The 24,608-nt window shown below is 39.1% G+C and overlaps 1 protein-coding gene and 1 pseudogene across 1 annotated transcript in view; one reads left to right on the top strand and one right to left on the bottom strand.

Annotated features, from left to right (window-relative positions):
* The first annotated feature begins 586 nt into the window (after nucleotides 1–586).
* Nucleotides 587–2,133, top strand: LOC130885283 (kelch repeat and BTB domain-containing protein 8-like; annotated as a pseudogene).
* Nucleotides 2,134–2,669: 536 nt separating this feature from the next.
* Cdca2 (cell division cycle associated 2) overlaps nucleotides 2,670–24,608 on the bottom strand; it is a 45,932-nt gene continuing 23,993 nt past the window's right edge. The window contains exons 9-15 of the mRNA XM_057786330.1: nucleotides 24,371–24,443; nucleotides 23,626–23,858; nucleotides 22,177–22,252; nucleotides 20,396–20,478; nucleotides 19,254–19,391; nucleotides 6,939–7,110; nucleotides 2,670–4,117 (exon numbers count right to left, since the gene is read on the bottom strand). Of these exons, the coding sequence (XP_057642313.1) occupies nucleotides 2,943–4,117; nucleotides 6,939–7,110; nucleotides 19,254–19,391; nucleotides 20,396–20,478; nucleotides 22,177–22,252; nucleotides 23,626–23,858; nucleotides 24,371–24,443 (1,950 nt within the window). The 3' untranslated portion in view covers nucleotides 2,670–2,942. The remainder of the gene's footprint in view (nucleotides 4,118–6,938; nucleotides 7,111–19,253; nucleotides 19,392–20,395; nucleotides 20,479–22,176; nucleotides 22,253–23,625; nucleotides 23,859–24,370; nucleotides 24,444–24,608) is intronic.

The following is a 24,608-nucleotide window of genomic DNA, read 5'->3' as shown; positions in this document are numbered from 1 at the left end:
GAAAATGACAGCCTACAGAATGGGAAAAGATCTTCAGTAACCCCACATCGGACAGAGGTCTGATCAAAATATACAAAGAACTCAAAAAACTGAATACCAAAAGAACACATAATCCAATAAAAAAATGGAATAAAGACCAAAGAATGGATAAGGAAAAATGTGGTACATTTACACATGGAGTACTACACAGCAGAAAAAAATAAATGACATCTTGAATTTTGCAGGAAAATGGATGGAGCTAGAAAACACTATTTTGAGTGAGGTAACCAGACACAGAAAGACAATTATCACATGTACTCACTCATACATGGTTTTTAAACATAAAACAAAGAAAGCCAGCCTACAAACCATAATCCCAGAGAATTTAGACAACAATGAGGACACTAAGAGAGACTTACATAGATCTAATCTACATGGGAAGTAGAAAGAAAAAGACAAGATCTCCTGAGTAAATTGGGAACACGAGGACCTTGGGGGAGGATTGAAGGGGGGGTAGAGGCAGGGAGGGGAGCAGAGAAAAATGTAGAGCTCAACAAATATCAATTTAAAAAAAAAACAATTAAACTCATGGTTCACAGTTGACATTGTAGTGGAGGTGGATCACGGGAAAACTTTCCTGTCATAGAGATGTTCTTGCTGCACTCAGCCCCTACTTCAGTTAGCATGTGAGAACACAATTCTGCCTCTTCCCTTTTCCAGGTCTTAGGTGGTCCCCCAGATCCATGTTCACTAGCAGCCCTTCAGAAAGTACTCAGAGAGTTTGAATCATCAGTGCTGAAGCTGAATCAATGGATTTAGTATTGAATTGTGCCTATACCTCTAGAGTTATTCGGACAGAGGCCAGTGTTCAAGCCTTGTTCACTACAGCTAGCATCTCCCAAATTCCTTCCATATAAGACCAATGTGCTAAGAATATGATTAGTCATTTGGACCCACAAAATTCTACTGGAGTCTTTATCTTTGCTGATCATCATGGTCATCAAAACAACACATCCATAAAAAGTTTGTGTATGTCACCAAAGGAAAGAGTTTCTGCAGCTGACAAAAGACCAACTCCTAAGCATACTAGATAGCAATGATGTAAATGCAGACTGACCGGGAAGAACACGTTTATGAGAGCATTATAAGATGGTGTGAACATAAGCAGAATGAAAGAGAAGTACACTTTCCAGAAATTTTTGCCAAATGTATGTTTTCCTTTGATGGAAAATATATTTATCGAGAAAATTCCACCTCAGTTTGCACAGGCCATAGTATGCAGAGGGTTGGAATGAGTGCTTCTGAAATGTTTTGATGCTGCATGCATCAAAAAAGAGAAGTTGGGATCCTTCTATCACCAGATAATGACATTTACATCACAGGAGGGTACAGGTCAAGCAGCAGTGAGGTCTCCATTGATCATAATGCAGAAAATGATTTTTTGGATGTATGACCATTTCATCAATAGATTGCTATCCAAGCCATCCTTGCTTCAGGCCAGAATAGGCTACAAACTCATGCACTTCCGTGGTAAAATGTAGGCAATTGGAGGGCATGTGTATGAAGGCGATGGAAGAAACCCCCTGCAGGCTGCGGTGTGCTATGGCAGCAGAGAGAACGGTCGGATCCTGCCTGTGCCATGACGATTGCAGGGAGTTTCACAATGCTGTGGAACGCAAAGGAAAGATCTATGTTTTACAGGGGGGATTTTCCTCTTCTATGAGCCACAAAAATACTGGGGATTTTAACCCCCATGACTGTTTCTAGAGTCCAGGGCTTGGCATCTGTGTACAAAGACTCCATCTATTACATAGCTGGAACCTGTGGAAATCATCAGTGTGTCTACCGTAGAAGCCTATGATACAGCGCTAAATAAATGGACTTGTAAGGACTTTCCATGTGATCAACCTAGGAATCCATACCATAAGCTAGTACTTTTCCAGAATAAGCTCCCTTTATTTGTCCAAGCTACTCAAGGGACTGTAGAAGAACACATCTTCAGAACCAGTAGGAAAGATTCTCTTTACCAGTCTGACGACATTGCTGGCCAGTGGATGAAAGTGTATGAGACCCGATTGACTGTGGGGCCTTGGCAGCCATTTTGAGTGTGCCGCAACTAAACTCTATCCTCAGTGTCTTCAGAAAGTACTGTAAGAAGTGGCAGGCCTCAGCACTGTCACTGTCCTCTCATACTGAGGGACCTTGTTTGGAAACGCTGTCAACAATGAAGAAAGCTGAGAGACTTTTATATACAGAAATGGGTGTTCGTAAAGGTTGTGCTGTTGGGAGGGATTTGCTTTTACCTTCATGCCGTTTTCATTTCATTAAGGAAAGGGAACAAAGTATAATTATCAGCATTTTCCACCCCTGGCATTAAAGTATCATTCTAGAATTTTGTGATAAGTAGTCCCTGAGAAACCAGGTGAATCAAGACAACTATGCACTCTTAAAAAGCAGTTTGAGTATTCCTGAGTAGACATCCAAAGTAGTTAACATGACTTTATTTTAAATGCGGGCAACATTATGAGACAGTATCATTTACTTAGCTGTCATCTCTCTAACACAGAGAAGCACTAACTTAGATCCTCAGTTTTACTATTTACATGGATTTATTTTTGTGTACTGTTTTCAAGTGTAGAAGATTAAATGTGCTCTGTGGAACTGAAAAAAAATGCAGAAACACTGTTGAGTTTAAAAATGAACATTTCAGTAAGACTAATAAACCTACTTAGCATATGGAGGGAGAAGATATACAATAGGTTTTTTTCTTTTGGATGATGAAGAAATTCATTTATTTCTACTCAAAGTCATCACAACTCAAATGCTTTTTATTAGAAACAAGCAATGCACTGAAGTTGAACAGGGATGAAAGTAGCAGGGAGGAAGCTGGGATCCCTCCTCTTAAGAGCCAATGCCAGGTGAAACTGTCAGTTCCAGAACCAGTTCTCCTGTGCCCGGCACCCTCATGGCAGTTGAGAGCTCTCTCCCTTCTTGAGAAAGGATCTTCTCTTGAAGCCTGGTGGCTCAGTGGTACTCTCAGCATTTGGGAATGTAGACACACAGATGCTCTTCCTCCTCCTCCCAGGTAGCTTAGAAGAACCAACACCTTGGCCCTCACTGCCTGGGATGGACGGCAGGGCACCTGGGTTTTGTCCCGCGGATATAGTCTCTTCTCTAGAAGAGGACATACTTTCAAATCCTCTGCTGTCAAAAGCACAAATTGTCCTCCTCCTTTTCATTTCCTGGGATGTGGGAGGAGTAGGAGGCAACATCCATACAAGCCCTGTATCTTCCAGGCTTCCCTGGAGCCTTGAGCTGCGTCTCACTTTGGGTTTAGTGCTTGCTCTCTGAAAGCTTTGCTCTAGGGCGGCAGATAAATCTTCACAAAGCTGGGGATTCCCGACAATAACCTCTGAAGAGCTTTCCCCGCTGCGGGAAGATGCAGAGTTACCGTTCTGTTCCAGATATAAACTCTGTCTCTCACAAAAGTTCCTAGAGTATCTTCGTTTCCTTCCTCTACCACTCGTGATGTGGCCGTTCTCTGCACGTTTTCTTCCTGCATTCTTACTGGGGCGTGTAGATTCATTTAGATTTTTAACTAGAATATCTTCTGAACAATTACACTCCCTTTCTGAGTCAGATGGGAAAGGGTCACACTGCAGATTCCCCTTCAGAGCTGAGCATGCACTCTCTTTCTCACACTTTATATTCATATTCTCTGAAACCGTAAGGCTATCACAAAGATTTTCTGTATTTTGCTCATCTTTGGAAAATTCCTGGCACCAAGGGCTACACAGAGGCTTTGGACTATCTAACACAATGTGCTCTTGGGTCACAGAAGTACAAGGCACAGGATTGCTTTCAGTCTTGGTCTCAGTTTTTGGCTCCTCTGCACATTGACACTTACTTTCTGCTCTGGAGTTACTGTTTCTGCCTGTGTCCCTGTTGTTGGGGTTTGTGCCTTCCTCAGAAGCTGTAGTGCCCGGCAGCAAGCAGCAGCACAATTCAGATACACGAGACTGGTCAAAGGCTGGATCCAGCTCAGGCGAACCTTCCTCCAGAGGTAAGAGTGTCTCTCTTTTGACGGGAATTTCAAGAGAGATCCCTTCTTCCAGCTCACCACTTATGCTGAAATCATCTATGGCATAGAAACACACTTAAATTCAGTTACAAAGGAACAGTGTAATGCCTATGAAATGAGCAGTCTGTGACTTACACAATGTGCTCTATGCAACACTGTCTTTTAAGCTTTCAGAAAGTACACAACCTACAATCATCACACTGTTCTTGCGCACATCTGTTGTTCTCCGTCCCTTACCGTCCCAGTCCATAGGTTAAGAAAACAAGTGTTCAACCAGGGAATAATAAAGCACACAAGTTCAGACTATGAAAATGAGACTGCTGTGTTAGTTTCCTTTTCTTTAATGTGCTTCTCATACTAAAAGGTGAAATAGTGTGAAACAGTTCTTACTGACTGAAAAAACAGACATCACTCTTTTTAAATTCTTCTATCAATGCCTTCTTAAAACAAGGTGATAAAATCAGAATTCTAGGGTACATGAAGAATAGCAGCTGAAATGTGCAGGTGTCATGGCTTCTAAGAATTCCCATAAAATATATTCAAGTAGATATAAAAAAATATAAAAAGTAAACAGAGCCATGGAACCCAATCTCGAAGTCCCGCTCTGTCCCTTCCTTTCCGACTAAGCTTCATCCTCCAGGCAAGAACATCACATGTAGCTCTCTATGTTTGCAGTACTTCATAGGTGAGAAAGCCTAATTAGTAAGGTTTGAGATTGAGAAGGGACATGTCATCCTAAAGCAGAGGTTCTCAACCTTCCTAATACTGTGACCCTTTAATATAGTTCCTTATGCTATGGTGACCCCAACACGAAATTCTTTTCGTTGCTATAGTTTTGCTACTGTTGTGAGTTGTAAATATCTGTGCTTCCTAAGGGTGCTAGGTGACCTCTGTGAAAGGGTCATTTGGCCCCCAAGGGGGTTGCGGCCCACAGGTTAAGAATCACTGTCCTATAGGAATCCAGTTTTTATGATTCTAAATCAATGCTATTAGATTCTATCTCTATTATCTAAAATAATGTTTTTAGTTGGTCATTCAAACGAATATAAAAGATGTTTTAAATTAAATCAAAGTTGGAAGATTTATATAAAATATAGCTGAGTCTAAAGTTAAAAAAACAAAAACATTTCAATCTGAAAAAATACATTCATGATTAGAGTATGTAAAATAGTATGTAAAGTTAGAGATTCACACAAGTCTTGATTTACAATGACTATATTAGCTAGGATCTTTTATTACTTTAAAATTAGTACTGGTGTATTTTTATAGCATCCTGAGAAAAAAGAGATGTTAGGGAATGAAGATGATAGAGAGAGATGAAAATAAACTAAATTGTCTTAAACCCTCTTTTCAGGTGACAACAGCAATTACAGATTAAAAGCACTGAAAGTCAAAGTATTTTCCTGCAATGAAGGTAGTAACATTTTAATAAATATGAAGAATCAAGGCCAGATTAAAAGAAGGTAGAAATGGCAGACCTCCCATTCCACAGCACTCCATACGACAGGACAAGAGCAAAAGAAAGAAGCCAGGAATGAGTTATTCTGAGTATTTGTTAAACTCCTGCTCTGCCCTCAAGTTGAGATGCCTGCAGAAACCAGTCTACAGTGATACACATATCATTCATCTTGAATTCTTTAAAAATGCATGCTAAGGTGATATGAAATTAGACAAAGGTAGCTACTTTAAAATGGCTACATATAAAAAAACACAACATGCTAAAGGGGGTACTTTTTATAACAGTTTAAGCATGAAAACTTAGCTTAAACTTACACATTAAAGGGGCTAGAGAGACGGCTAAGGGGTTAAGAACATTGGGTACTCTTTTTTTTAAAAAAATATTTATTTATTTATTTATTTATTTATTTATTTATTTATTTATTTATTATGTATGCAATGTTCTGTCTGTGTGTATGTCTGCAGGCCAGAAGAGGGCACCAGACCTCATTACAGATGGTTGTGAGCCACCATGTGGTTGCTGGGAATTGAACTCAGGACCTCTGGAAGAGCAGGCAATGCTCTTAACCACTGAGCCATCTCTCCAGCCCCCAACATTGGGTACTCTTGCAGAAGATGTGGGTTTCGTTTCCAACACCCCATGGCAACCCACAACCATCTCCAACTCCAGTTATGGGGATCTGATGCCCTCCTTCTGGCCACAGCAGGCACGAGGCATGTATATAATGAATATACATACATGCAGGCAAAACACTCACACACACAGAATGAATAAATCTTAGGATATAAATCACCTTGGTCTTCACTTGTTTGTAACAGTAACTCTCAAGGTAATCAAGCCCAACTTACAAATAAACATCTCTAGATTATAATTGCAAGGAAATGTTATAAGGCTAGTTTTTCTATTTCCCTATTTCTGATATTAACTCTTTTCTTTTTTTCTTCAGTTTTTTGAGACAGGGCTCTCTGTATAGCCCTGGGCTGTCCTGGAAATCTCTGTAGACCAGGCTGGCCTTGAACTCAGAGATCCATCTGACTCTGTCTTCGAGTGCTGGGATTAAAGATGTGTGCTGCTACCATCTGGCACTGTCATTAACTCTTAAGATGTATATATTAAAAAGTGAGCATCTTTGCCTACTTTCTGTGATGAGCCACACAATCAAAGTACAGTAAAAAGTAGATGAACAGAAATAATCTCCCACAAAATTACATGCAAATTTTGTGTTTGAATTTTTCTGATAAAAATGATGAGGATTTCATCAGATTCCGATAGAGCCTAGACCCCTCACAGATTACAGGCTACAACTTAATGATAATGAATTCAATATTTTTTTTTTTTTTAAATAAAAGTGAATGGGAAAGGGTAAGAGAGAGCATATGGAGAGGGTGAAAGAAAATAAGCTCAGACTGGGAGACGCACCTGAACATGTCCTCTGTATGCAGTCAGCTAGAGCTGTCATTTCAGAGACTTCAGGAAGCTCAGGGATAGGGCTCAGGAGTGGCTTCTTGGATGCAATGTCTCTTTTCCCATATAAGCATTTCTCAACACTCTTCTTCCCCCTTCTTTTCTTTTTTCTGTAACTTTTTAGAACCTGAAAAGATACGTATTCAGACACTGTGACTGAGAATGATGTAGGCCCTGCTCAGTTCTGGCCCTTTCATACATAAGATATTTCTAATTAGCATTTACACAGTAAATTCTTTTAAAGTTGTGCATTTTTTGTTTTTCTAGAAAAACTTAAAATCAGTTATTCCATTTAAAAAATTGAGTTCAAATGACAGCAAGAGAAAGGTAACTTACATAAAGTCAGATAAAATATGAATCCAAACTCAATTGATAATGCACAAACTTTCTCGATTTCCAGAGTATTTGTCAAAGTAAAATGTCAGATTAGATGGTATAGTGTTGGATAGAATTAATTAATGAGATTATTTATAACTAGGCATGATAATCCAAGATTACTCAATTAAGAGCCCTGGTTGTTCTTCTGAGATCAATCAATTCCCAGCACCCAAGAAGACAGCTCACAACTGTCTATAATTCTAGTTCTACGGGACCCAATGGCACCTGGCACACACAGGCAAAACACATACGTATACAATATCTAATCTAGCATGAATTATCTACTGAAGTGCTATGGGAGGTTGCTTTCTGTTCATAAACCTGGTTGAAGAGACAACAGGTGCTTAGATAACATTGAAAGGTAACATAAATCTGGATGAATTTATGCAAACAATAAATGAATTAATCATGATTAAAACAAAGAGGTCACACAGGCTCAGGACAGAGCTCAGAGGAAGAGTGCTTGCCTACCATGCAAAAGGCTCTATGAGCTCTAGTACAGTAAAAGAGGCTACAATAAGATATCTTGACTTATAAAAAATGTGACTATCCAGACTTTTTTTAAAAAAAAAAACTTTAATAACTTATGGAATGTAGGATTATATTTGATTCATAATGCCCTACAAATACTGAGAAATAGTTTTATTTAAAAAACTTTAAGGACATTATAGCATTATATTGAAATACAAGACTTTTACTAACAAAAGGGATGAAATACATTCTCAAACTTTCAATACAAAACATATTTTTGACAGTTAATACTTCAAGAAAGTGAATCCATCCAAACATTTAGGGAAGCAAAGCCAGTTGATAACATGTGTGCTGTGCGAACTAAAGTAAACAGGATGTGGCCTTAAGGATTCCTGGTCGAAGAGTAAAGTCACCACACGTAGACACCATGTCAGACTATAGGCACATAGAGGAGGACCCTGCTGCTAACAGGCTTTCAAAACGCACAGAAAGCACAATGTTCCACTGTAATCTTGGGGCAACTGTCCTGGTGGTGCAGCACAGGAAACATACTTGCAAGTACTCAACACAGACCACAGGTGGCAGCTGACATATGCAGCCCTGGCATCCATGCAGGAACAGCAGCTAAGCAGACATAATTAACCTTGTATAATACAGTGACTCCAGGAAAAGCATTGCTTGCTGTGGGCTAAGGCGGGCAAACACACCTGCGAATTTATACTCAAGAAACAGCCTACAAGATTCAGGGGAAACTAATAGTGTAAGGGAATGGATGAGATTCAAGAACACAGAAATGGCACAGAACTGTGTGTTCCTCAAGATATCTATAGATAATTTGTAAAAATAAAACCAAATACAACATTCCACACAAAAGTAGTTTTAGAATGCTACAAGATGAATGTTCCCCTTGGTGATATGCAGTGGACATTTAACATATAATTCCGTGAGAAGTTCTCAGCATAAATAATCTCTATGCACATAAGAAAAGCACTGGGTAAATATTTTTCCATTAAACTTTCTTTTTTATGGAACATCTGTTGACATTTCATGGACTAGATGAGGAAATCTGGCTTGGTCAGTGGATGGGGAAGCCAAGAGAAAAGAAATATTTTAAGGTGGGGTTCACAGATGTGCTACAGAAGAGAAACATTTGGATTCTGGGTTCAGAGTCTATCACTTAGCTGCCAAGCAATGTCAAATGAATACCCCATTGCCCCTTCATGCAGAATGGGAGTCACAGCAGAATACTCCACATAGGCCATGGCTAAGTCATCAAGACAGAATGTCCAAAACCTGCACATATTCAAGCCAGCAAAAATCCCAGGATGAAGGAGGGAAAGTGGGTAAATCCCACCACTAGCCAAAAAGCTATTTACAAATGATAGGTGGTAGGGGAAGGAAAAAATCAGTTTTCTTCAAGGGACAGAGGATACTGGGTATGTCAGCCACATGGCAGACCTCATGCTCAGGAGTAGATGGACAACACAAATCTGACTCCATGTTTTTTTAGTGGCTTTTTTCTTCTTTTTTTTTTTTTTTAAGAGAGAGAAAAAACGTAGTTGCGCGGATAGGGAGAGGGGAGGTTCTGGAAGGAGCTGGGGGAGGGGGGTGCAGGAAAGAATATGATAAAACTATACTGTATGAAATTCTCTAAGAACAAGTAATAAAAGGAGCTTGAATGTGAACTGATTAACACAGGCCTTGACCAATACCCATATTAGAATAGCCGGCACCTAGCTATTAGGAATCTTCCAAATTCCTCTCTGTTACTTTGAGAGAGGAAAAATACCATAAGGAAACTAAATTGTTAAATAAAAGTGCCTATGGCTTACAATGTTTTGATAATGTATATACTCTGGAATGGCTCCATCAAGCTAATTAGCATACTTATGACCTTACATACTTTGAAAACATGAATGTCAAACAAAATGAACTGTGCTGAGCTTACCCAAAATCTGCTAAATGTTAATGTGCTGGATAGTTTTATATCAACTTGACACAAGCTAAAGACATCTGAGAGGAGGGAACCTCAGTTAAGAAAATGCCTCTACAAGAGGCAAGCCTGTAGGGCGTTTTCTTAATTAGTGATTGAGGGGAAAGGGCCAATAGCAGTCCTGGGTTCTATAAGAAAACATGCTGAGCCATGATGAGCAAGTCAGTAAGCAGCACCCCTCCATGGCCTCTGCATTAATTCTGGTTTCCAGGTTCCTGTCCCGATTTCCTTCGATGATGAACAGTGATATAGAAGTATAAATAAAATAAACCCTTTCCTCTTCAGTTTGTCCTTTAGTCATGGTGTTCCGTCATAGTAATAGAAACCCTATCTAAGACATGTGAATAAGGATGAATATTTTGTTTTAAGAGGTTTGTCACAACAGGGCATCTAAGCACTGATCTTACTCATAAGATCTGACAAAGCCTAAAAACTGACCAAAAATTGGAATTTACTTGAATATTAAAAACAAACCAAAAGACAACAAAAGACTTCCATATAGCACAGTAGCCAAAGACATAAGGAATCCCAGAGGGAGCCATGTGATCTGAAAATGGTAAGATCAGTTCAGGGTCTGGAGTGTATGGAAGACAACGGAAGGAACTTGCTTTTATTTCTATTCCACTCCCTTCCAGATCAGGAATTTTTCACACAGGGCAGAAGACAAAAGTCAACGATTATCATTTGTTTTAGTCACATAATTAAGATATACTTAAACAAATGGTTTTGAAATTGCCTAAAAATAGCCAGGGTAGGGGGCTGGAAAGATGGCTCAGTGATTAAAAGTTGTTCTGGCAGAGGACCAAGGTTTGATTCCCAGTAACTCCAGTTCCTTGAACTGGGATAGCATTCCCTCTTCTGGCCATGTGGGCATGAGGCACAAGATGGTACACATATATACATGAACCCAAACACATTAAAAACAAACAAAACAAAAAATGCTAGGTGTGTAGTCAGTGCGTGTAGTTCCACCACAAAAAAGATGAGATGGGAGGACTGTTGGAGCCCAGGAGTCCAATGCCAGCCAAAGTAACATGATAAACTTTGGTCTCAAAAGAAACCTGAAGAATAAAAACAATCCTGGCAGCTGGGTGGTAGTGGCACAGGCCTTTAATCCCAGCACTTGGAAGGCAGAGGCAGGTGGATCTCTGTGAGTTCAAGGCCAGCCTGGTCTACAAGAGCTAGTTCCAGGCTCAAAAATATGCTGCTTCAAATGACGACAGTAGTTCATGTTTGCGATGACAACTGTTCTTCTTTAATAAGACCCTGGTTGTTTGAGCTTCCTTTGTGCACTAGAGTACAGAGACCCAGGCTCACTTTCTACACACAGCACTCTAAACTTGAGAATCCTTTTCTCCATAAAACCCTGGTCTCTTATAGGTAGGTATAGCAGTGGGACCAGTCACTTGTTCTTCCTTATTTTCAATGCAAAAGGCTAGAAAATTCTTTTAAGTGTAAAATATCAGTGAATTCATACCAATACTACTCCTTCAAATTAACTTTGATCTATAATCTTCTGTCTCATAGTGAAGTCTTAATATTTTGTTTTTAAATTCTTTTATGCATACGAGCATTTTGGTATGCATGTGTTTGTGTACTATGAATGTGTCTGGTGCCTTCAGAGGCTAGAACACAGGGGTTGATGCCCTGGAACTTGAGTTACAGATGGCTGTGAGCTGCCATGAGGGTGTTGGGCATTGAACCTGGGTCCTATGGAAGAGCAATCAGTGCTCTTAATCACTCAGCCAGTAGCCAGGTGAAGTCTTAATTCTTAATGACAATAAAAATTATTAATATTTTTAAACCAAATTCAATCAATGAGTGTCTCACACTACTTCTTTACAGTTATTTTTGGTCATTAAGTATACCATAACATATACAAATTTGCAGGTTTAAAATTTGCAGGTTCTTTTAAAGAAGGTTAAGCTGCAAACTCAATATAGCAAAATTGGTTTATTTGATCTCAATTTTTTTTTTTTGGTTTTTCGAGACAGGGTTTCTCTGTGGCTTTGGAGCCTGTCCTGGAACTAGCTCTTGTAGACCAGGCTGGTCTCGAACTCACAGAGATCCGCCTGCCTCTGCCTCCCGAGTGCTGGGATTAAAGGCGTGCGCCACCATCGCCTGGCCTTGATCTCAATTTTTAAAGAATCCTCTTGATTTGTAGTCATGTAAAACATGTGCATGATTTTAAAGTCAAAACTAAGAAATGACATGCATTTTTCTATTCTAGCTACCAGTCTTGAGAGGACAGTAAGTTCAATTCTTTAAAAAAATATTTATTTTGTATGCAATATTCTACCATCATGTGCCTGCATGCCAGAAGAGGGCACCAAATCTTTTTATAGATGGTTGTGAACCACCATGTGGTTGCTGGGAATTGAATTCAGTACCTCTGGAGGGGTAACCAGTGCTCTTAACCACTGAGCCATCTCTCTAGCTCCCCTTTTTTTCTTTTAAATTACTTGTGTGTCTGTGTGCGTACACACATGTGCCATGACATGTATGTGGATGTTAGCAGACATCTCTGAAGGGATTGGTTTTAGCCTTCCACCAGGAGAATCAAATGGATCAAACTCAAGTCCTTGGGCCTGGTGATAAATACATTTATCCATTAAGCTGTGCTGCCATACCTGGATAACATGTTTTGAGCTTTTTTTTCCTTAAAAAAAAAAAAAAAAAAAAAAAAAAAAAAAAAGCCGGGCGGTGGTGGGGCACGCCTTTAATCCCAGCACTCACGAGGCAGAGGCAGGCGGATCTCTGTGAGTTCGAGGCCAGCCTGGTCTACAAGAGCTAGTTCCAGGACAGGAACCAAAAAGCTACGGAGAAACCCTGTCTCGAAAATCCTAAAAAAAAAAAAAAGGAATTAAAACACTTAACATATGCATGTTTGCATAAATATGTACATGTTCTTGTTTTCTTAGATAATGATAGTCTAATTGTTAGACCCACCTGCCAAAGTCATCGCAGGTTTGGTAAGCTAACTTTATTTTTACAATTCTGAACGCTTGAAGTTCGAGATCAACGTGCTGGCTGGTTAGTCCTAACTACTCCTTGCTTTGTAGATGGTCTCTTCCCGTGTCATTACAAGTACATTCCTTTGTGTGTAAGCATCCCTGGTTCTAGTATCCAAATTTCTATTTCTCATAGGGACAACAGATTTGATCAGAGTCCAACCCCAATGACCTCATTTTAATGCTACTTGAAAATGTGACTTAGTGAGAGACAAGCAATAACTGTTTCTTATACACATTGCTTATAACTGCCTTTTTCTGCTAAGTATATTAGTAAGTGTATTCTGGCATCACTCCACAGCAGCATATGGAAGTTTTCTTCACTATTTTTACAGCTTTGTAAATTTATTTGGTGGACAGTCTACTTTATCAATCAAGTGTCATATCTGATGCCATTGGCTTGTGTTTAATCCTCTGCTTTACAGTGATATGATAAATGACTTGACACATATCCTTTTGTATTTTTCAGTGGATCGTTGAGGCATTCCCAGAACCAGGAATGCCAAGTAGAAGGGGAAATGAATATTAGATTCAGCCAGATCCTCCAAAATTCACTTCTGCACAGATCTGCATCAAAGAAATCTGAGTGAATCTTTTTGGCCCACTAACAATGTATACATATTTCCACCTTCTAAATCTCTGTTAACTCCTGTCATAGGGGGACTTATGATGACCAAATGGTCCCTGAAAGTGCAGTTTGAGCATCTTTGTACACCCAGGGATCATTTTAATTTCTGAGTAATTTGGTACCACTTGGATTACTTCTTTATAAGCAAAGTTCACTCTTCTTCTTATCTATGTTCTTTAATTTCACACTGCCCTGCCTTTCTAATGTACCAGGCGTGGTGGTGTGAATGAGATGTCTCCTAAATAAGTCTCAGGCATTTGAATTCTTGGTCCCTTGCTAGCAGCTATTTGAGAGGATTAGGTTTTGCCTTACTGGGGAACATGTCACTGGGGTGAGTTTAGAAGTTAAAGATATGCACCATTTCAGATCTCTCTGCTTCCTGTTTGCAGATGGAGAAGTGTGTGTGTGAGCTCTTGGCCACTGCTCCAACTGTCTGTCACTTGCTGTTATTCCATAATGTATGTTAAACCCTAATCCTCTTAAATCCTAAGACCAATTAAACTTTTTCATAAGTTACCCTGGTGTTTCATCATAGCAACTGAAAAGTAACTAAGACACCAAGCATTCCTAGGTCCCTTTAGCTTGAAAAGTCCTTGTTTCAATTTTGAGAAATAATATATTTTCAATTTCTTCTACTAAAATTCCCCCCTCCCCTGCTCTTTCTGAGCTCCAGTAAAGTCTCTTGGATAACTCTCCTATAAGTCCTTCTTGTACTCTACCTTTTAGAAATTCCTTTATTCTCCAGTCTGACTACTGCTATATATTACATATGTGCATATGTATGTATGTATATATGTATGTATATGGGGGGGAGAGGTGTGGTGAAAATGGATTTAATCCTTTTCTTTAAATATGAGCAAACAGTGAGTTAATACAACATTAAAGAACTCCAGATTTATTCTTCTTCAACCAATGATGAAACGTGAACCAAACAAGCGCAAAAAGCATACTTGAGTATTTCTCACAACAAGCCACCTGCCACACACAGATGGAAGGCCAGGCCTCAATAGCTACAAGGCCATTCTCCCCATCACTTTTCTACTGTTGCTCTTTCAAAAGAACCAGATCAGATGTGCAGTAGATCTCTGAGTTCAAGGCCAGCTTGCTCTACAGTGTGAGTTCCAAGACAATCAGGGCTAAACACAGAGAAACTCTGTCCTGAAATACCAAACCAAACAAAACCAAAGAGAGAGAGAGAGAGATAGAGAGAGATACATACATAGATAGAGAGCCAGATCAGCATACAGACAGTCATCAAACCATCTGAGAGATGAGTTTCTGGTCATATTGTGGAGAAACAGCACATGAACATCTCTACCAGAAGACCACTGTGTCCAACTCTGGTGTCAGGGTTATCAAAGCAGAAGCCACGAACTCTCTTTTTTAATGCCTCCATTAGTGATTCTTTGCTGCCTTCCTTCAGATATGGTCTTTTACTTAAGATTTTTTCTTTTTTCCACTTATTTATTTATTTATAATCCCCCAAATAAGGCTCAAATGTGAACAAGATAAAAAGGGAACATGACTTGAGTGAGGAAAGAGAGCAAGAAGTGCAGGTCTCTATGCAGAAGTTTGGAACTCTACAGATATCACTGAAAAAGTGGTCAGGAATTTAAGGAGCACGTGTATCTCCAGGCCCAAAACTTCCTGGACAGTTGCTCTCAGTGTTGGCACATTTTCATCTCACTTAGCCTGGTAACTTATGCTGGGCCCCTTAATGGAATCCTAGTAAGGCTTTTTGTGGAAGGTTGCCCCTGAGTTTACCACAGTGGTCTGTAGGTCAGTTACATAAAGTGAGCTTCTTCTGCTTCAGTCGCCTGAAATGCTCAGGAACCAGTCAGATGCAGTAGCACAGACCCAAGTCCTTAAGAGGCCTAAGAACCATAAAATCAGAAATTGTCTCTACTGATGTCACTGGCTGTAGTGGTTTGTCTGAAAATGGCCTCCATAGGTACATAGGAAGAGGCACTATTTGATTTTTTTTATTTTTTATTTTTTGGTTTTGTGTGTGTTTTTTGAGACTGAGTGTCTGTAGCTTTGAAGCCTGTCCTGGAACTAGCTCTTATAGACCAGGCTGACCTCGAACTCAAGAGATCCACCTGCCTCTGCCTCTGCTTCCCATGCTGGGATTAAAGGCGTGCTCATCACTGCCTGGCTTGGTTTAACAGTACTATTTGAAAGGAGTAGGCCATGTGGCCTTGTAGGAGGAAGTGTGTCACTGGGGTGGGCTTCTGAAGTTTCAAAAGCTCAAGCCAGGTCCAGTGTCTTTCTCTTCCTGCTGCCTGCTGATCCAGATGTAAAAGTCTCAAATACTCTCAAATACTCTGCTGTACCATGTCTGCCTGCATGCTGCCAAGTTCCCTGCTGTGATGATAATGGACTCAACTTCAGAACTTTAAAAAGCCCCAATGAAATGCTTTCTTTTGTAATACCTGCCTTGGTCATGGTTGTCTCTTCACAGCAATACAACACTGACTAAAACACTGCCCTTCCTCTTGACCAATAGGAAACAGTGCCTTGCCCTGTATTTGGGAAAGAAACTGCCTGCTGGGAGCACCCAGGTGCTTAATGACCAAGACACAGCATTTCCTCAAGTTGAAATCATCCCATGTAACAAGAGTGGAGAGTCGGGTCTAAATCTAGGGATGTCGGCAGATCCTCGTATAGGTGGCACATAGTGAGCACTGTGACCACTTCTACTTCTAACAGGTTCAAAGGCATGGGTTACTGGCTCAGCAGGGTCAGTACCAAGTTGGCAGAGCCAAGAGAAGACAGATGAAGACTTAGAACAACCTGCAACTTCCTAAATTTCCAATTATTTTTCTGTTTCCCTTTTTTTTATAGAATCCCCTTCTTAATTTCTTAAATCTAACAAAATACATGTATTTCTTCCAGTCCACAGTTGACTTCTCTGAGATCAGGTTTTTGTTTTGTTTGTAAAATACTGGTATTTTAACTTGTCTCTTTAACAATATTGATTCCACTCAATGATCTGATTCTTAATTAAGAACAGACTAGAACACGAGTTTCCTGTGTGTTCTAGCTCAGTCTCCTTGCTGTATGGAAACTTTCCTTGGGAACTTTCTGTAGGGACAGGGCAAGGCAGTGAATACAAAAGTGTCTCAGCTGTTAGGCTTTGTGTTAGGGCAAGAGTTGGCTGTTAAGACTGTGGGAATTTACAGATGCCAGAATGGGGCTTTAACCTAGATGACAACATCTGTTCTGAACATCAGGGTGGGAGAGAGGGATAGCATGCCAACTGGTGCAGACTGTTTCATATATAAGACTTCAATTAATCTTTTTCTGCAGTACTACTTCTCACGCTTCCCATCCATTGTACCTGCCAATTCTGGGCCAGAGTCTCTTGGGATTCCCACAAGCAGGCTGGTTCCCAGACCCCTCTAGTTTCTTCCCTAGCACATTCTGAACTGTAAATCTTTCCACCTCTTCTATTCGCCAACATGCTCCCATCTGCCTTGTCTTCTAGAAATTCATTGAAGGCTGTCATCTGTTGCTTAACACCCCTTCTCATTGCTATTCTACCTTTATTGCTTAAATTACATCAATTACATTAATCCAGCAGGGTCCTAGAAGGGATTAGAGCAATCTAATGTTTAGTCTTCCTGAATTGTCTGGCCACTAATTTGTTAGGAAAAAATATATGCATTATTTTTAACTGTATTTCTTAAAGCTATAGATTAAAAAAAATAAATTTCATTGCAACAAATGATATGCATACCATTGATTGAACATATACACACTTTTGAAGCACGGTAATTTTTCACCATTACCCTAAGTCTAAAAAAGAAAACAAAGCAGGAAAATGGTTTTTTTCTGAATTTGATGACTCGGGTGTATCTGAGCCAATCAACAAGGAAAAATAGTCTTTTTTGTTTCATGGAATAAGAGGAAGATCATGGAATCTTTTATGTGGGTTTCCTGAGGGGTAACACTGACTAATTATGAAAATGTTGACTTTTAAAGGGTCGTAGAGATGGCTTTAGAAGGTGTGTCCAATAGGCAGCTGGAGAGAGACATAACCGATCAAGAAGACTTGGTTTTAAGACTTTGCCATTAATAAACATGTACATATGAAATCACCACAAGTAAATGATTTACAAGGGCAGAGAGTGGAATTCTAAAGAATGCATAGATAAGAATGTATGGAAAACATCAATGTTTTTGTTTTATTTTTGTTTTTTTGAGACATGATTTCTTGGTGTAGCCCTGGCAGTCCTGGAACCTGCACTATAGACCAGGCTGGCTTCAAACTCAGAGAATCGCCTGCCTCTGCCTCCTGAGTGCAGAAAATAAAGGCATGTACCACCATCTGGCAAAATACCAACTTTTAATAGATTAGTAACTAACTGACCATATTTATTGGAAAAATCATTCAGGTAAAGCAGAAGATGAGAGGGGATTTCAGGTAACACCTGAAGCCATGACTCTAGATGGAACAAGTCCACATCTGTGTCTCAGTAGTGGCATTACATGGCAGGAGTAAGAAACCTGGGGTTGAAACTGCCAAGTAGACAAGGCAGCTAAAAAGGACACAGAAATGAGACTATCATAAGAATGGATGCAATAGTTCAAAGAGTTCAGGACAAATTAGGAAACACAGAATTGTGGATATCTGAACGCTTAGTTAGGAGTAGCCTGAGGGCCAGGATATCATTAGTGGTAGAATGGATACGTAATTAAGGGACTGAATAAAGTGGAAGGACACAGACTGAGGTCAGAGCTAAGCAAGTATTTCTAGACAAGAGATGGTGTGAATGAAGCACTAACAAACAGCAGGAAGCAGAGGGCGGACATTCAAAACCAACAGAACAGCAAGGGTAAAGGAATGGTGGAAAGATGCAGGGTCGGCTAAACACACAGAGAGTGAGGCACCTTTAAGTTGGCTTCCAATCTTTTCTTTAGATACAGAAGTAACTCTCTGTGGCTGGAAGTCCAAGGAGCAGTTGGTTTACTCATCTCTTGATGAGATAACCAGGCATGTACAGCAAAGTGTGGCACTCATGGTCAGTTACAAGGAGAGTTCAAAGATGCAGGGCTTGAGGAACCCTAAGTGTTAGGGTTGCGAAGATCAGACTGGCACAGTGCAAGCTTCACAGTTGGGGCAGCAGAGTGTGAAGAAGGCATGTGGGCCCCATCATAAAGGATTGGGCCTGCAGCCATTTATTTGTAATAGACATTTTGTCACTATCACAAATAACAGGCAGTTTGATAAGTGTGTGCTTAACAAATTGGCTCGAGAGTTGCCCAAGCTGACTTGGGAGATCTGTTAAAAGCACCCAGAGTGCAAACAAATAAATTGTTAGCATTGGATACTTTTCAGTTAACCAAGCCCAGAAGCCAATCCTGAAAGAGGGGACCTGAAGCTGAAGACTAAACAAGAAAGGAACTAGTGAAGATACCCATACAACTGTCTTCTCAGGATCATAAGCATTAAAAAAGACGTGCATCCACGACGGTTTTAGGAACTGGGCGTGATACTTGTATTCCCAGCATGGGAAGGTTGAAGGAGGAAAATGATGAGTCCAAGACCAACTTGGGCTACATCGTGAATCATGAAGGAAAAAGGAAGGAAGAAAGAAAAAAGTGTAATACTTCAGAAGAGGAGCAATAATATGTTGTCTATTGCTTCCTGGGCTGGAAGCACACACAGGTGAAGCAGATACAGAACTGGTCTCAGGTAATGAGCAGAGCTACTTCCACGCTTCCCTTCCTAGCCAATGTAGAAATGTACTACACCATGTAAATCAAATTGTGAAAAGCATCCTTACCTGTTTCTTTCTAGGAAGTGCTTTCCTTGTACATTTTCCTTCTTGAGATTTCCTTCCGTTCATTTTCTTCTCTTCAGAGGGCTCAGCTTCTGTAGCATATGAGTTGCAAACATCCTCTTCTGCAGAACTCATCAACCGCTATAAAGAACATTATTGTAAGGACACAAAGCACAGGCAGTCCTTTCACTGCATGGTAGGTTTCATGTTAGCCTTTCCTCCTATGACAGGCTCATCCTGTCTGCCCCCACCTTCAGTGCTCAGTGTTAAAACCCTGCCTGGTGCACACACTATCACTGAGCCACACCTCCTATCTACTTTTACCATTTTACATGCCATCGCTTCCTAATGTAACAAATTCTATTACTGGTATGGTAACCAAAATTAAAAGAGGGAATTACTAATTAACATTCTCTAACATATTAAGCATAAAATCAGAAGGATTATTATATTATGAAAAAATGATTTAAGAACTAGTGGCTCATTCATCAGATACTTATGAAGAAAATATCAACTTAGTATTTAACTGTTACTAGCTTATAACAAGTCATGAAATGTAAATTTGCTAAAATAAAAGATTTTTATCTAATCAGGTGAATATTCAGTAATAGTATAGGCACACTTATATTTACAAAGCTATAGACAAAAATCCAATTACATGTAACTTAATGACCAAAACAAAATACATGGAGCCAATGGAAGCAATGATTATCCCTGTTAGTAGAATGCCACCATAAAAACAAACTAAATGCATAGTTTAAGAAAGCATGTACTTATGCTACTTTCTGGCTCTTAATTATATGTGGATCTTCTCCACATTTACAATAAAATTTATCATCATATAGACCTAAAACTAAGCTGATAAATAGGCTGCTTCCTATAGAAACAAAATGTTGAAGGTAACCCCTTGTTCTAATGGATTTTCTTCTAGTAGAATTAAAATCAGACCAGCAAGACATTATTTTGGTTTACACACTGAGTAAGACAAAGTATTAATTCTTTTTTGCTTATTTTTTTCAAGACAGGGTTTCTCTATGTATCCCTTGGCTGTCCTGGAACTTGCTTTGTAAACCAGGCTGGCGTTGAACTCAGAGATCTAGCAATGATTTTTTTTTCAATACCATGAAATTTATATAAGCACTTACCTTTCTTTTGTGAGAAGTCCGTGTTGGTCTACCGACACGACTTATTTCCTCATGGTTATTTAAAGAACCGCAAGTGTCAGTGCCTGATACCAAGAAATGAGGAAAATTAGGTTCTTAGCACAAAATTAATACAACCCAGAGAGTTAAAGAATTACATAGTGTTTTGAGTCACTGTTGCTTTTAATATCATATTTAGACACAAATAATTAACAAGAGCAATGGATGGAGATCTAGAGCAATCTTTAGAAGGCTTCACATTACTGAATGTAATAGAGTGAGTGCAATAAGAACAAACACATTAAGGAAACACTTAACTGCACAACCTTAGACATGTCTGGTGTTTTTTTTTAATGGCATAAATGATAATATGTTCAGAGCTTAGAACATGATAGACTATAGCCATTTTACTTGTAACTCGGTAATTTATGGCTTTGGAGTCTATGCTCACAAGCCTAAGCTGCAGCAATGGGAAGGCATCAAAGGATCCACGAAAGGAGAAAACACAAAATAAAGGTTTATACCCCAAGAACTCGCCAAGTGTGGTGTCAGAAAACAAATCTTTGTCTCATCATGATCATAAAAGATACATACTTGGAAAGTACACACACTGAAAATACCATGTTAGTCATTTAGGAACGTTCTTTACAATCCTGTGGTGCAAATATAGATGGAAGTCTACTAGTGATCCTTAACAGGTTAAGAGATCAACAGCCCTTGTACATCAATTTGAAGCAGAGAAAGTGCATTTAAGTTAAATGTGGGTGATTATGAAGTGTGAGACTTGAAAAAGAAAGAAGCGGTAATTTCTCATACATACAAAGTATTTGGTTTCCTTAAAATCAAGAACATATTGTACCACAAATAAAAACTTAAGAATAGGAACTGGAGTGATGGCTCAGTCATGAAGAGCGCTGGCTGTTCTTCCAGAGGTACTGAGTTAATTCCTAGCAACCACATGGTGGCTCACAACCATCTATAATGAGATCTGGTGCCCTCTTCTGCCATGCAGATATACATACATACAGACAGAACACTGTATACATATAAATATTTTCTAAAACCTTTAAGAATAAAGAGATTAAGTTTTATGTACTGAGAACAAGAATTAAGGAGCCGAGGAGGCAGCTCAGCTGGTAAAGTGCTCACTGAGCACAAGGAACTGAGTTTGATCCCCAGAACCCACATGAAAAATTCAGGTAGTGAGGGTGGAGAGATGGGGCTCAGCAGTTAAGAGAATTTGCTTATCTTCCAGAGGACCCAAGATCAGCTCTCAGCACCCACATTGGGAGGCTCAAAACTCCCAGTCCAAAGGGATCTGCCATCTTCTGACCTCTGCAGGTTCAGCATGCATGTGGTATATACACATAAATATAGGTATATACATATAAAATAAGTAAATCTAAAGTTAAAGAGGCAGGTTATGGTATAAGATATTACAATCCCAACAATAGAAGGCAAAGATAAGTAGATTCCTAGAGTTTGCCAGACAACCACATAAACCTAATGAAAAATGACAAATGACAAATCCTGTCTCAAAAAGCAAACTGGAAGCCAAGCAAAGCTGTGTGCATGCCTATAATCTCATGCTACAAGGGCATAGAGACAGGATTACTGGGGCTCGCTGGTCAATAGTCTAGTTTCAGATTCAGTAAGAGCCTGTCTCAAGGGGTTAAGGCAGACAGTAAGCATAGATTATGTCCTCTTCTCACCCCCACCCCCTGGTCCATGAGCAATTGCACACCCTGACACAAACCCCCCAACAAGAGATAAACACACAATACCTGGAAGAGTCTCTGAGAGTGAAGATTTACTAGGACTCAGGATTGCAAATGATACATGAGCTGGTTCTATGTTTTCCTAAACAAAGGAAAAAAAAGTACAAAATAAGATACCCTTAAGTTCAGTGAATATGTAAATGATGTATCCCAAAGGAAAAAACAAGGCTTTATTTTGGGAGGAGGAATTGCAAGCACAAATAAAAAGAAAAATCAGTAGAAAATGAAAAGGTCTAAGCAAAACAAAGATAACCTTAGAACACTGGTTATCTTCATAATGCTAACAAATTTTCCAACTGCAACCACCAAAATAAGGTCATATTAATCAATGACAAATTACATTTTGATTTAAAATCTCACTGTTTAACGTCTACAAAGCAAATTAAAGAAAATCAGTAAAAAACATCATCATGAATTACAATATTTTTTCAACAAAATTCATGATAAGATGGCAGAAAAGATTTCAAATCTTTTCACATATTTCCCAGTAAGACAGCAATTATTGTTCATTCATAGATAAAAATGGCAATCTGAATTCCCCTTTCTCACCAGTTTGCCCACACTTTTGATATTTAATCAGAAATGCTAAATTTCACAAAATGCCTTTTCTGCATGGACTTAGATGACCACACAGCATTCTGTCCTATTTGGAAAAGTGTGTATGTAACCAATATTGTTGTTTGCTTAAATATGTTATAGACTTCCTTAGCAAAACTATTATTCTGTGGGGAAGTTACAGTGACAATTTAATTTTTTTTAACATGGGGCTACTGAAACAATGTATTCCTTGACTGAAGGCTGATGCATTTCAAAGATTGCATCTGATTTATCTGAGCTACTAAAATGACAGCATGAAGTTGTTAATCCCTGTTGTCCTTGAAAACTTGTTAGGATACAGTAATGTCACTCTCTAGTTTTTGACACTGGCAATTTCCCCCCACCCCTGCCACCAAAATAATCTGAAAGTTTACTAAAATGTGTTTATCACTGTCTTAAAATACATTATTTTAATTCTAAGGTGGCTATTTCTTTGGTATTTTAATGCCTCTCAAACATCTGAGTATCTTTTCTTGATACAAAAAAGGTATCTTACAATCAATAGTACTTAGGTCCCATGAAAGTAGTGTCTGTAATTGGGAAAAGTCTTTTTAAAAAATGTACATAAGAGATTGAGCCAGGCAGTGATGGTGCATGCCTTTGATGCCAGCACTTGGGAGGCAGAGGCAGGCGGATCTCTGTGAGTTTCAGATTAGCCTAGTCTACAGAGCCTGTTCCAGGACAGTCAGGGCTACACAGACAAACCCTAGTCTTGAAAAACAAAAAACAAAAAACAAGAGAGATTGAAATGTGGCATGTCATTTGGTTTACCTCAATTTCAAATCACAATTTTCACATAAAAAATGTGAGGCCTCATGGAAATAAAAACAAGCTTTTTTCTATGCTTTCCCCACTTACAAGATTCTCCTCATTGTCATCAAAATTTGGTTGAAGTAACGGCTCATGAACTGGAGACTGCAGGGGACTGGCAGCATTTATGTTCCTTTGACAGACAGGTGTTCCTCCTTTACACAATGGAGTATTGGCTGGTAAAGATTCATCAAATACTTCAGGGCTTAAGTCCTCTCCAAAAGTAACTCTTTTCCTCTTCTTCAGATTCAGAAAGTTTGGTGTTTTACAGTTTTCCCTACCTATAGACAATAAATGAGAATACATTAAAATTAAGCTGTTTTCTTATCTAAAACACATACACTAAAATGTTAGCTGCTATTTGTGTAAAAAAAAAACAATTTGTAGAGAAAATGCAAATAGATAGAAGAAAACCATACTTTCACCTAAAATAGTACTGATTTTAAAATAAGTAACATATAATTACTTAAAGTGTTGATAAAATCGTAATCTCTGAAGTTCTTTACTAGTTGTACCATTAAGTAAAAAATGGTAGGCAAAAGCGATGCTGAGGCCTGATCGCAGGACTTCAATCATGTCAGGGAGATGATCTTCCACTGAGCCACACCCTCAGCCCAAGACCAATGATGAAGTCCAGAAAAGACACTTTTCCCTCCCCATTGCTCTCCATTCCCAGGTATTTCAGAAGCAGGAAAGCATGAGTAGATAGATTGTCAAAATATCTAATAAACTACATCAAGTTCTAGAAGGAAAATGATATCCTTAGGCTTAAAAATAAATACGGATAACACACCTGCTCTTTGTTCTTTGCAACAGTTCGAAGGATCTGGGATTAGATGAGCCCCGTCATCACAAAGGTTGTATTCCTAATCGAAATAAATACCAATCAAAGGTTTTACTCCTTTCATAACATACAAAGTCATTAGAAAAAGACTGGAAAATTGTTTTGTTGAGTACCTTTATTTTCTTAACTGATTTGGCTTAAAACACCATACTGAAAATGCCCAAGAAAAATCTAGGTTTTCTTATCT

Source organism: Chionomys nivalis, chromosome 12, assembly GCF_950005125.1.
Source record: "Chionomys nivalis chromosome 12, mChiNiv1.1, whole genome shotgun sequence".
Lineage (NCBI taxonomy): Eukaryota > Metazoa > Chordata > Mammalia > Rodentia > Cricetidae > Chionomys > Chionomys nivalis.
This window is presented reverse-complemented; position numbering and strand designations above follow the sequence as displayed.